The sequence below is a fragment of the Bison bison genome, unplaced genomic scaffold (genome assembly GCF_000754665.1).
Source record: "Bison bison bison isolate TAMUID 2011002044 unplaced genomic scaffold, Bison_UMD1.0 scf7180017864537, whole genome shotgun sequence".
NCBI lineage: Eukaryota > Metazoa > Chordata > Mammalia > Artiodactyla > Bovidae > Bison > Bison bison.
Window position 1 is genome coordinate 453,304 of NW_011495085.1, and position 14,060 is coordinate 467,363.

At 48.3% G+C, this 14,060-nt stretch overlaps 2 protein-coding genes across 2 annotated transcripts in view; both read right to left on the minus strand.

The window, feature by feature from the left end:
- Positions 1-14,060, minus strand: part of LOC104982689 (zinc finger protein 280B-like) — a gene marked incomplete at its 3' end in the record, with an annotated part of 57,631 nt that overhangs the window by 25,361 nt on the left and 18,210 nt on the right.
- On the minus strand, positions 2,693-6,603 carry LOC104982653 (melanoma antigen preferentially expressed in tumors-like). Its single transcript, XM_010832086.1, has 4 exons — positions 6,568-6,603; positions 4,892-5,211; positions 4,005-4,607; positions 2,693-3,254 (listed from the first exon to the last, which is right to left on the minus strand). Exons 1-4 carry the CDS (start codon positions 6,601-6,603, stop codon positions 2,693-2,695), a joined length of 1,521 nt encoding a protein of 506 aa, XP_010830388.1.

Consider the following 14,060-nt stretch of genomic DNA (forward strand, 5'->3'; position numbering starts at 1 on the left):
GGTGGCCAGCCTGTTCCCACTTTATCCATCTCTAGGGGACAGCCAGGGATTTCCATTGTTCTCACAAACCTTTTCCTCTTCTACTCTCCCTGGGACATCTTTATCTCAAGAGATTGTTGTTGTTCATTTGCCCAGTTGTATCTGAAACCCCATGAACTGCAACATGCCAGATCTTGCTGTCCCTTACCATCTCCTGAAGTTTGCCCAAGTTCATGTCCATTGCATTGGTGATGCCATCCAGCCATCTCATTCTCTATCACCCTCTTCTCCTTCTGCCCTCAATCTTGCCCAGAATCAGAGACTTTTCCAGTGAGTCAGCTGTTGCCATCAGATGATCAATATAGTGGACCTTCAGCTTCAGCATCATTCCTTCTAACAAGTATTCAGGGTTGATTTCCTTTAAGATTGACTGGTTTGATCTCCTTGTTGTCCAAGGGACACTCAGGAGTCTTCACCAACACAACTTGAAGGCAAAAATCTGTGGCACTCTGCCTTCTTTGTGGTCCACTTCTCACAATCGTCCATGACCACTAGAAAGACCATAGCCTTGACTATAGAGACCTTTGTTGTCAGAGTAATGTCTCTGCTTTTCAACACACTAAGTTTTTCACAGCTTTCCTGACAATAAGCAACCGTCTTTTGATTTCATGGTTTCAATCACCATTGCAGTTATTGCACAGGCCAAGAAGAGGAAATCTGTCAGTACTTCCACTTTTTCCCCTTTTATTTGCCATGGAGTAAGGGACCAGATGCCATAAACTTAGTTTTTTTAAATACTTGGTTTAAGCCAGCTCTTTCACTCTTCTCCTTCATCCTCACCTAATCAGTCCAGAGCGTCTGGCTTCTTGCTACTTCTGATCTCAGTTCTAATTCGCTTAGTAAGAAATCATAAAAGGATGGTTTCACAGGTTAAATGCAAGGGTGGTACAGAGAGGGACTGAACCTTAATGGACCCTGACACATTGAAAAACTCAATGACAACTTGCACCACCTGCTTACCCACATTATTAAAGGTGAACTGAAAGTGTTAGTCCGTCCTGTCTGATTCTTTGTGACTCCATGTACTGTAGCCCAACAGGTTCCTCTATGGGATTATCCAGTAAAGAATACTGGAGTGGGTAACCACTCCCTTCTCCAGAGGATCTTCTGGATTCAGGGACTAAGCCTGAGTCTACTGCATTGCTGGTGGGTCCTTTACCATCTGAGCCACCAGGAAAGCTCAAATCAAGATGATACTAATTTCCAGGACATTCGTAGATTAAACTTTGGCTGGTCCATGCTGGTTTCAGCTCCATTGGTCAGAAAAAGTGTAGCTGGAGCCCTCCACTCTGAAGGGGTGCTCTTATTATTATTATTTTGTTTTAGTTACTAAATATCTCTGAATCTCAGAGGACTAGGTCTCAGCAAAGAGGTATGATGGGCAAAGAGAATTTATTAAAAGCCTTAATGCTGTCAAATTGGCAGAGAACCAGGATTTGGAGGAAAGTTTATCTTTACCATGTGACTTAAGGTAAAAACTTAAGGATTAAGATTTTTTTAAAAAAAAGGTACAGATGAATCAACACTGAAATACTCAACTCAGAAGTGACTTTTTTTGACAATTGGGAATGGATTTCCATCAGCCTTTGAAAAAATAATTGTGTGTGAAAGCTTTGATTAATATAAAAACAAAATAAACCTGTGGGAATATTAGTGGCATAAAAGCACACTTAGACAATTGATTCAGGGATGTTGGGTTTTCTCTTAGAAACTGGAGGCTTCCCTGGCAGCTCGGATGGTAAAAAATCTGCCTGGGTTAGGAATATCTCCTGGAAAAGAGAATGACTACCCACTGCAGTATTCCAACCTGTAGAATTCCATGGGCAGAGAACCTGGGAGGCTACAGTCCATTGATTCCCAAAGAGTCAGATCCAGCTGAGCAATGGGAAGGTGGGCATGGGCTGGTGTGTCCCAAAGGCTCCAGATGGTCTGCTGGTGAATATCCCCCAGGACTCCAGGCCTGACATTGTACAGTGGACCCATCTTGGCACTGCCCATGGCCCGAGATGGAGGTTTTGCATCTGTTGGATCCACTGAGGAAAATGCTTGAGTCCAGCGCCTGGGTGGGGTTAGTAGTAGGGGTTCCTTGGAAGAAGGTTCCCACCAGCGGTGCTCACTCCTGGACACTTAGTTCAGTCCAGGCCCTGAGGATGCACCTTGTATATGATGACAGATTGAACAGCCTCAGAAATAAGTGAGGAGGTGGATGCCCTGGAAATGAAAACCACAGAGTGGAAAGATTGTGCCCTGAACTCCTTTAGCTGATTCTTGCCTATCAGAGAGCATCTAGGCCCCACTCATGCTCAGGCCCTTTTATAGAACCACTAACAGGAGAGTCATGAATTTAAAGGGGAGAATCATGGTCACAGGTCACAGAAGACATCAAATGATTGACATTGAAGTTCCCTTTACTTCTTTGTAACAATCCAACAGAGGGGTAATGACCCCATCACCCTACCAAGCCCAAAATTCCCCCTCCAAAAATCAGATTCACATTTCTAACTTTGTAGGAACATATCTTTCCAAAAATTCCACCAAGCCTCCACCACTGCCCACTCTAAATCACTTTTTCCCGCTTACACTGAAAAATTGTCTGAAATGGTTGTGTTCATTCTCAGCCTGATACTCGTGAGCTGGGCTAGTCAGGCAAGTATCAGGGGCACAGGATGGGCTCGGTGCCATAGAGGATCTGGTCACCGCAGTGTGGACAGGGGCTGGCGCTGACCCAGAACATGCTGGGCCGCCCAGACTTGCACAGAAGCTGCTTGAGCCGGGCATGCAGCTGAGCCAGGAGGCCCAGGTGCAGGGTGCCATGCACATCCTCATAGCTCTCCAGGGGTGCGGGGTACAGCACATGGCTCAGCTTACTCAGCCCCGTGGTGTGGTGCAGCAGGCTCTCCAGCACAGCCATAGAGATAGGGTTGCCACAGAAGCTGAAGGTGGTGAGCTGGGAGCAGTGGCTCAGGGAGGGTAAGAGGGCACTGAACTGAGAGTCCATGATGCCGCACTCATCCAGGTCCAGTTCCTGCAGGGTGGCTGAGGTCCTCTCAATCAGGACCTGCAGGGACTCCAAGTTGAGGCTGGTCAGGTTGACCCCACTGAGGCCAAGGTCCTTCAGCAGGCTGACGCTCGGGCACCGCGACAGGTATGTCAGGTCTGACTCCGAAATCAGGCAATTGGTGATCGACAGGGTCTCCAGAGGAGTGTTCAGGCACCTGGGGAAAGACAGGGCAGTCAGTCTCAGGGGCAGAGGTGGTGGGCAGAGGGATCTGGGGAGGAGAGGCCTCTTTCACGGGAACACAGGGGATCTCACTGGCTTTGAGCTGGCCTCTCACCTTCTTGAAAGGAAGGCAAGGGGTCTTCCAGGGAGAAGGTCATGCTCATATGGTTATGACCTCCCCCTGCACAAAATGATGAACTATTTTTAATGTGGGAAACAAACAGTAAACAAAGATTATTTGCCTATTTCAGCTTACTAGTATTTTGTTCACAGGAATTAAGATGATTGTACAGGACACGGCTAGTTGAATTCAACAGCAGGCCGGATGCAGTAGACATGGGCTGGTGGGTCCCAGCAGCTACAGACGATCCCTGGGTGCATATCCCCCAGATATTAGGGAGCCACAAACCATCCATCACCACCTACAATTCTTTGTCATTCTCTGTCATTGTCTCAGCTAAGACATCACTCTCTCGGAAAAAATCCCCAAGGGCATCACACCTGACCCCCACAATGCGGACTCCCAGCAAAAGTCCCCTTTGGCAGCATCTAAGCTAGGCCACGACTCTGACCCTAACCAGGGAGGTGACCTGGCAAGACGCCCGGGGACAGAGTGACCGTACCGTGAGGACTTCCGAGTGCCCTGTGCACACTGGCCATGTCCCCAGCAGGCACAAATAGACACCCCAATGGTAATGAAACAAAAGAGGCCAGGTTTTGCTGCAGAGCTGGTGCCACGCCTCACCTGAGCACCTGGTGCAGGCAGCCCTCGAGGAAGGAGACAGAGTCCAGGTAGAGCTCCTGCAGGTGGGGCAGGTTCAGGAACTGTGCAGTGAGCTGGTTGAGGCAGTTCTCCTGGTCCGGGGTGGTATGCGGCAATATGTGGATGCGAGACAGCAGCAGCCGGCGCAGGTTGCCCATCCGGCCCAGGTGCGGCAGGAACCTGCTCAGCGTGGCCAGCTTCCAGATGCAGTTGACCTCCAGGTCCTGGATGGAGTCCAGCTGCACCACCTTCAGGATCTTCCTGATGCTCTGCATGGGCATGGCAAAGATCCTCAGCTTCTGGCAGCAGATGTGCAGCAGCTTCCCCCTCTTCTTGGCCTTCTTCAGCAGGTAGCTGAGGGTCTCATCCAGAGTATCCTCCTTGATGCACAGGTCGACCAGCACCTCCACAGGGGCCTGCGCTGGCTTCAGCCCCGCCTGCGCCTCCACCCTGCACCTCTTCTGCATTTGTTGGGCTGGCTCAGGCTCCAGCAGTGAGCAAACACTGACCTTCATCCCGGACCACAGGGTCCAGAAGTCCTGGTGGGTTTTCCTGCGCAAGTCCAGCACCTGCAGCTTCCACCGTCTGTGGGGCCGCAGGGGAAAGGCTGAGCTGTGCAGAGGCCAATAGGCACCAGGACCTCATGAGTGCTCTGCACTCCATGCACAACAGCTGCTCTGGCTTCCAGGTCCCCCTTGGTCCCCACTCTAAGGGATAATGGGGGGTGGCCCACATGCCTTTTCTGCCCTTTCCCCCTCAACCAGTCCTGTACACCCAATTGCCTGTTTCCATATGACTCCTCATCCACCTGTCCTGTCTGCATCTTGCTTACACCCCCAGGCCCCACCAGTCTGCCAGGTTGACCTTACCTGGGGCGGACCTCCTGAGCAAGCAGGACATCCAGACCATCTAGTGCTGCCTGGAAGATGTCCAGATGAGGCTGGTGGTCCTGCATCAGGGCCCCCAGTGGGAGGCAGGGGAAGGGCCAGGCCTGCACCATTGCCTTCAGGGCCTCTGTGTGCCTTCCAGCAAAGGCCTCCATAAACAGTGGTGGGAAGAGCTCGATGGGCAGCTCCTCCAGAGCCATGATGGCCAAGGCCTCATTACGCAGCAGGCTCTGTGCGCCCAGCTCCAGGAGTCGGGGTGGAGCCTGGATGTTCATCCTGAAGAACCTACTCTGGAATGAGTCCTGGGAGGATGTCAGAGAGCAAAGGCATGGGAGTTGGGGGTGGGGTTTCCTTCTCTGGTCAAGGAACCGGGGAGACCCTGCTGTCCCTCCACCCTCAGGGAACCCAAGGCAGGGTCAGAGACATCCTCTGGCCACAAAGTCACAGCTTTTGTCCAACTAGCACATGGACAAGCATCTCTCCAGGCAGCAACAAAGGGACAAGGTGACCTCTTGCTCCATCCCGTATCTCTTGTCTGCTGCATTTAATCCCAGCCCTGCTGGCCGGTAGGTACCTAGGAGTCTGACAGCTGACCCCACTCTCTTCAGAGAAAGCTTCTGATTATTACTCAAGGGCTGAAAACAGGAATAAGGAGTTTAGCCCAACACAGCCTGTCTCTAAACTCCAACCAATAACTCACACAATGGGTGCTGTTATGTCACTTCATAAAAACGTCACTTTCACTGGTTGTCTCTTCTACAAATGTTATTACCATTCGGTTCAGTGGACCAAAACACTCACATTTAGAACAAAACCTCCACTCTTTCAAATATTCTACAGATTTTTTTTTTTTTCGTATCCCATGGGATTAAAAAATAGTTTTTAGCCTTTAAAACAAAAAGAAACCCCCAAAATCCTTTAGCCTAGTCAAACCAAGAAACTGTAAAATAATATGAACTATAATCACTGGTCACAAACTAAAATGTCACCCAAAAATTCCTCCTAATTAGATGTCTTTCATTAAATCAATTCCAGAAACTTCCCTGAATTTCAGGGTGGAGGACTTTATGCTTTCACAGCAGGGGCACGAGTTCTATCCGCATCAGGGATCTATGACACCAGATGCTGTTCTGTGTGGCCCCATCCCCTAAATCTCACCCCACCCCAACCCATCCCTCACTGCCCCTACCCTGTCAAATTTTATCTGGTTAAGAAATGTTGTAATGATCTGTACAAGTGGTGAAAATCAGAGAAGAAACCAAAGTGTCTGGGATAAAGGTAAAACTGCATGTAGAAGGAAAAGCAAAGTATACAATTGCCAACGTGAATGGAAAGGCAAAGAAAATTCTCCACAGGATCATGACCTGCATGGACTGTCCCATGAAGACCCCAGCAGGTACATCTGTCAGAGCCCAAGTCTCCAGTGTGGAGCAGTGTGCTCAGGCCTCAGACCCTCTTCTCCTTTCAGGACACACTTTTCAGATTCTGGCTGAAATTTCCGTTTCCAGATAAAGTGCTATCTTACTACTAGATTTCCATCCAGCTAAGGCTGAGTGGGTTTTTTTTTTTTTACTTTCTCACTGCATACAACTGATGGGATCCTGTCTGTTCACAATAGGTTACCAAAATATTGAAAAATATAAAAGGAGAAAACTAACCTGAAGGTACATTCGTTGGGGAAGTTTGGGCCACATCAAAATCAACCAAATGTTCACATTCAGACAGCTTTGTGTGGATGGTAATGTCACCCCAGAAAACAAAGAAAAAAAGTAAGATTCCTGAGTATCACACTGTCACTTATACATTGTCAGACAGTGAAACATGTTCCCGTTCACGAAGGAACAGAGGTGTAATGGAGGGATGATGGGTCCTCCATATTTTGAGAGTGTAGGATTCCCTGGAACTGGTCAGGTCAAAATACACCTAGGAGCTAGCCAGGAGAACAGAGGGACCAGACATTTGTAACAAAACCATGAAAGTACCCAGCACAAGTGTGTTTTGTTTGGAGGAATTCAAAGACTTATCTTAGGCTAGGCTTGAAAAATTTTCAGAAGAGGGAGTGGCTAAAAAGGGACCAGGTGGATCGTTAAACCCAAGACAAACCCAAGATCCAGACTTCCTTCCTCCCTGGAGGCAAAAGGGCATTCCTCCCTGAAGCTAGCCTATTACATTTAGGAATGTGTTTTAGGAGAGGATGCAAAACTGTTTTGGCTGGCCAAACCTGGGACAGGCATTGTTTTGCCGGAAAGCCACTTATGGTTTAGGGTCGTGGGCTCTCCTGAAGGGAAATAAACGTGGGCCAAAGACATAAATCTGTGTCAGCAAACGGCTGTAAACCGGAGGCTCAGGGGTCCCCTGCACATCCCAGCCTGGGCTCTGTCCAGCGACCTGCACCCTCAGCATGACCTTCAAAGGCTTCTTCCCAATGTAACTGGGTAACCTGACCTTCCCTCAGTGCCAGTGAACAAGAAATCCAAAGCGCCTTTGAAACTGACCCCCCACCAACCCCAACCTCTCTCCCTCCCTTAAGGCCCTCACTTACAGAGATTCTGATGGGAGCTCAACTTTAAGCCCACAAATACAATTCAGTTTTTCCTTTGCTCTGCCTTAAGAACAGGTAGCCACACGGACTTTCTCCCTGGGGAGGTGCAAATCCTGGATCAAAGGGTCTGGGTTGAAGCCCCTTCTGGGCTGGCTGACACACTGGTTCTGCTGAGGTCTCAGAACACAGACAGATGGAACCTCTCCACGCCTGGCATTGTGATGCCCCAACAATTCTATATGGAAGGCAAGAAGGAGGCCTTCCCTGACCTGAAAGCTACTCTACAGTTTGGTAACTTCCTAGAGATGGCATTCACCAAATTCCCACCATCCCCATCAGCAGCCAGAGATGTGGGTATCCCTTAAATAGAGTTAAAAACCCTAAAATAGGTTTAAGCTGGAATGTGCCTTAAGGGCATTTTGACTTCCGGCAATCACCTTGGCCAAACAGCTGCAGAAGCTCAAGATTAGCAACAAAGAGAATCATCCAGTCCCTAATTAAGTAACAACCATGATGATGCTGGCACTTTCCACCAGTACTTCAAATAACTTTCAGAGAGAAGTCGAAATTCACCCCTGGTTTCCTTTCCAGCCTGGTGAGTGTGAGACAGCCAAGGCAGGGTGCTGCCATGCTCCACGAAGGAGGAACTGGAAGGCCTACTTGGGGGAAGATGGATGAATGTGCCCCAGTGAACATTAGGAAGAGCTAGCTGACTTCATAGGGACTCAGGGAAACAGGAAAAAGCAGAAGTCTAAGCTTTGGATGTTTCCATGGGAACTCAGCATCTAGGAGATCTAAGGATGCAGGAGGGACCACTGTCTTCAAATGATCTAAAAACAGGAAGTATTAATAAAAAGTTTTTTCTAGTGAGGCAGGGGACAGGCCTCTGTCCACCCCCAGCTCCACAGAGTCTGTTTGTGCAGGGGACTCACTGGACACAGAAGCACTAGGGGCTCATCTACATGAAGACGTGTTCTTCCTGCCCAGCGTCAGGTTTGGCCAGGACGACTCCCAGGACCCAGGTGTGAGTCAACCTGGGGGACATATCTTCCTGTTTTTGTATTGCACAGGCTGGTGCAGCCACTGAGCTCATTTCGGCATGGGAAGAGCTCATTCCCTCTCTAGTGGCAGAATTCCTTCTGCGACTGCAAAGCATCTGCTCCCCAGGGCTTTTCTGGGGCCCTTTGGAATGAATCTGCACCCAAAGAGTCACTAGAAATGTTGGAAGATGACCCTCCCTGGCTTCTGGAGGAAGACCACAGCCTGGCTGGTCCTCAGAGGCCCCAGACTGACAAGAAGGCTTGGGGACCCAGCCTCCAGCAGCGGAGATCCCACCTGGAGTTCCAGTATGTCTGTCCTCCCTCCACTCTGGAGTCAGATCCCTGCTTACACTGGGATAGTCTACCGTCTCTATGAGACCCCTTTGCCTCTTCCTGTGCTTGGCTAGACAGATTCAATGACATCTAGACCTAAACAAAAGAGGCCCCCCTCCTTCTTCCTCCTGATTGAAGACTTGCCAGATGTCTAGGTCACCCTAACTCTAGCCAGTTACTCCTTAGGGTGGTGCTTCTAGAGGCAAAGCAACAGTAGAATGCAGTGGGTGGGGGTAGGGTTGTTGAGGGCCCTATCCAGGCAGGTAGGACTGCAGCACTTGGCAGGGGATAGCCCAGAACAAGGGGGAGGCAGAAAATGACAGCAGAACTAGGGGCCTAGACTCCTGGCTCTCAGAGCTGCATCTCATTTTCTGGAGAGGTGTCAGGATCACTGAAGGCACTGAAGCCTGCACTCGGGGGCTAGGAGTGCCCCTAGGTGGTAGGGACAGAATAAGAGAACAGAATGTTCAAACAGTTAGCTTGAAACTTCATTAGGGAACTGTAGATAGAGAAGAAACTTTATGGGGTTTTGGGAGACCACAATAAGACTAATGACATTCAAGAAAATAATGGGAAAATTCTGAAACATGCAGGCTTGCTCGACTCATAAGCAAAACAAATGCTTAGTATCAAAGCCAGCTTGGATTTCTTAAATCAAGCTAACTTGCTTAGCAACAAAACCATGCAGCAGAAGCATGAGACATGGCCCAAAATAATCAAACTGTGGTGGCATGAGACTTACATCCTGGCTAGTGAGCTCCATGCGTTAATAGCCCCCAAAACATGGTCTTTGGCCACTAAGACAACTTCTTTCCAGAATGTGCCCCCAAACAATAAAACAATAGCAGAAAACAAGACCTACAACCTGCCCAGTGATCAACAACTTACTGCTGCTGCTGGTAAGTCGCTCAGTCGTGTCCGACTCTGTGCGACCCCATAGACAGCAGCCCACCAGGCTCCAACGTCCCTGGGATTCTCCAGGCAAGAACATTGGAGGGGGTTGCCATTTCCTTCTCCAATGCAGGAAAGTGAAAGGGAAGTTGCTCAGTCATATCTGACTCTTCACGACCCCATGGACTGCAGCCCACCAGGCTCCTCCATCCATGGGATTTTCCAGGCAAGAGTGCTGGAGTGGGGTGTCATTGCCTTCTCCAAATCAACAACTTAATGCCTCCCCAAAACAGGCTCTGTGCATACAAAACACTATCACTTAGAGAAAGATGACTTTTCAAAATGAAAGACTTGCATTGAATTGAGACCTGAAAATATTTTTCCCAAGTAATACTACAGGGAAGTCTAGTGTGCTGCAGTCCATGGGATGGCAAAGAGTTGGATACTACTGAGCAACTGAAATGAACTGAACTGAACTAGGATATCCTAGCCTGACCATATAGAATGGACAAATAAACTTCCCTGCCCTACCTGGGGGGGCACTGGTAATGGAAACGTGCTGTTCTACTCAAGAAAAAGAAGATCTTTCCCCCCTCCCCTCTTACTCTGATTGTGAAAGTGTAACTGAGTACTTAGGGAAACACAAGGCTTGTGAACCTTCCAAGTGTCCTACTGTAATAAATGACTTCTTTTCTAGCACTTCACTTTTCATATAATTTCTTTCTAGTATTAAGTATTAGTTGCTCAGACGTATCTGACTGTTTGCGACCCCATAGACTGTAGCCCATCAGGCTTCTCTGTCCTTGGGATTTTCTAGGCAAAAATACTGGAGTGGGTTGCCATTTCTGACTCCAGTGGACCTTCCCAACTGTACATAAAGGAGACTTCATTAACGTGCAGTAGAGGATACCCCCAGTTAACCTGTTACAGAAAATTGCCTCTTAAGTCTTTAAATTCTATATCAGTTCTATACCTTCGCTTGGCTGATTGCTTATTTATGTAGGTTTTAAGGTGAATGACCTGGGGCTATTTGTTCTATCATGACACATAAAGGACTGTGGTGCCAGAGCTCTTGGGAGCCCTGGAAACAACACCTAATAGTTTCACAGGGTCTGACTCTGTTTCTTTTTGCCTAAGGGAGATGCCAGTGGCTGTCCCTCCTTCCTATTTCCAAGGGCACATGAAGGGAGCACTGAGACTGGACACACAGATGAGAGAGGCTCAGAGGAAGTGGGTGCGGGCAGCTTGGGAGGGAATATTTCTAATATGTACAAAGGGGCCTAGCTGGCATCCTTCTCAGCAACTGGAAGGGACACCTTGTGAAACAATCATGTTCATCTTCTAGTAAGCAGTATGTATGAGGCAGGTGACATACAACACAAGCATAACTAACACTGTTTTGTTAGGTGACATACAACACAAGTATAACTAATGTTGTTTTATATTGGATATAAAGGTTAATAGCGGAGAAGGTGATGGCACCCCACTCCAGTACTCTTGCCTGAAAAATCCCATGGACGGAGAAGCCTGGTAGGCTGCAGTCCATGGGGTTGCACAGAGTCGGACATGACTGACCAACTTCACTTTCACGCATCGGAGGAGGAAATGGTAACCCACTCCAATGTTCTTGCCTGGAGAATCCCAGGGAAGGGCGAGCCTGGTGGGCTTCCACACAGAGTCGCACAGAGTCGAACACGACTGAACAACTTCCCTCCTTCCCCTCAAAGGTTAATAGAGTAAACCCTAAGAGTTCTCATCAAAATGAAAATACTTATTTCTATTTAATTTTGTATTCATATGTGATGATAAATGTTCACTAGACTTACCATGCTCATCATTGCAGGATGGATGTAAGTGGATTCATGATGCTGAACACCTTAAACTTACACAGGGCTATATGTCAATTCTATTAATATTTCAGTAAGACTGGAAAGAAAAATTAAAAAGTCATGATATTCCACTCAGGTTATCTGAAAAAATGAAAAGCAAGCAAGCCTCAAATATAATGACAGGCAAACCTGATCTGTTCGGTGGAGCAGGGCCACCAGGATGACAACTCATGTTGAGAGTGCAAAGCCAACTTAATAATGTAAGGCACAATTATTATATTTTCCCACAGCCATTCTGTATTTTTTAAATTTGGGAACCCTGTTACACTAACTGTTGTAAATGTTTGTTGTTGTTCAGTCACTAGTCCTGTCTGACTCTTTGAGACCCCATGAACCTTAGCTCATCAAGATTCCCTGACCTTCATTATCTCTCAGAGTTTGCTTAAAGTCATGTCTATTGAGTCAGTGATGCCATCCATCCATTTTGTCCTCTGTCATTCCCTTTTCCTCTTGTCTTCCATCTTTCTGAGCACCAGAGTCCTTTCAAATGAGTCAGCTCTTCTTATCAGGTGGCCAACGTTTTGGACCTTCAGCTTCAACATCAGGCCTTTCAATGAATATTCAGGGTTGATTTCCTTTAGGATTGACTTGTTGTCAATGTTTAGAGAAATAAAAATAGTAAACCTACATTTTTTAGTATCCTGTGACCTTAAGCATTAAGAATAAAAGTGTTTCATTTCTTTGCAAAAATATCAGCAAGGAGTCCTCTCAACTCTACTTCTTTTCTTCTCAGAACATAACTTTCAACTGGGGGTGAGGATCTTTCCTATGCATGACCTGGCCAATTGTCACCCTACTTCCTAAGCCTGGGTCTGCTTCCAACTTCTCATTCTTTGTGCTTTCAGACCTGATACTATCTCCAAGTTTCTTTATCACTACCAAGTGAAGTAACATTTGCTGCCATCATTGCCTCTGTGAGATCTTCATTGCTTTTATCACAAGCATGCTCTTAATACAAGTTTTTACAGGGGATGGGGAATGAGAGCCTGAAACTGGATTCTAAATCAAAATGACAATACCTCGTATTTGGCAGAATTTAAATTACCAAGTGTTTCACTTTCCTTATCTCAGGTTCTTCCTCAAAAGCAAAAACATCGTCAACAGGGGCCTTACTGTCCTTTTTCCTTTTCACAGGCAAGGGCTGGGATTCAAGAGAGTGTCACAGAGGGACTTACGGAGAGTGACATGGGAATGATACCTCTGGCTACGTCTTGGCTAAGCCATTACCTGGCTTAGCCAAGATGAGACCAGATGGCTTGGTCTCCCTAAGCCCTCCCTGGGCCAGTCTGGTAGGGCAGTGTGCCCAGGAAAGTCTCTCAGGTTTGGAATACCCTACTCTGTTTGTGGGTGGTGAAAATCTTAGGGACTACTAGAGCACAGAATAGAAGCCTCCTTTCAGGGGACACAACCCACCAGAGTCTAGGAACTCAGCAGGTCTGTGGGTATTGCCAGGTCATCTAGCATGAAGGGGCAAAGGTGCAATATTCAGGGAGAAATCCAGTAAGGCCTAGATTTACACCCTACCCCAACTCAACAGCTGTCCTCCAAGGGCTCAGGCTCAGACCATCTCCCAGGAGGAAACCTCCCAATACTGCCTAACCTCTATAGGGGCAAGTAGGCAGATTCACTGATGGGTGTCACTGGCAGGATCTGGGGAGCAGCTGTGCACAGAGGCCTCTTCCACATGTGAGGCAGGAGATATGAAGGATGTGGGGACCCTGATCTGGTGCCATGACTGCAGAAGCAGAGCTCTGGGACTCTCCACCATGGCCTGGGTTCTGAGGCACACTCTGCAGGAAGGGGATTGGCTGGCAGCCCCAGGCTGACTCTTTTCTCCCTCTGCCCTGAACTCCCCTGGATTCATGATCTTGACATCTCCTCTTTGCACATCTTCCTCTTCTCAGGGTCCTGGACCCAGTTGGTCCGGACACAAACACTCAAGAGTCTACAGCTCTGGGACAGAGGGTCCATATATTCTGCTCTGGAGACTGCAGTGATACTAGGGGTTACAGTCAGGTGTGCTGGGATCAGCAGTGCCCAAGGGCTACCCAGCACCCCCAATGCATAACGTCGTCCTTGCCCTTGGGGTCCCTCTCCATTCTCCATTCATTGTCTGGCCACGTGGCCTCCCTGGTCTCCTCCAGCTGCAGGTAGAGAACTCACTCTGTTGCCTGAGTGCTTTGTTTCCAGAAGCACCTCACTCCCAAGGGTCCCACACTTAGGTAAAGCAAAACATCTCTGGGTTCACCACTGGACTGTTGGTGGGGACAGCTTTTGAGTGAGAGTAGAGCAGGGTGGGGGTAGGGTGTGGGTAGGGTTGGGTCGGGGTGGGGTGGGTGTGATGGACATGGGTTGGGAGTGGGCTGGGTTGGGGTAAGGTTGTGGGGTGTTGTTGTTGTGAGGGTAGGGGTGTGGGGTGGGTGTGAGGTAGGGGAAGTTGGAAGAGGCCCTTGTGG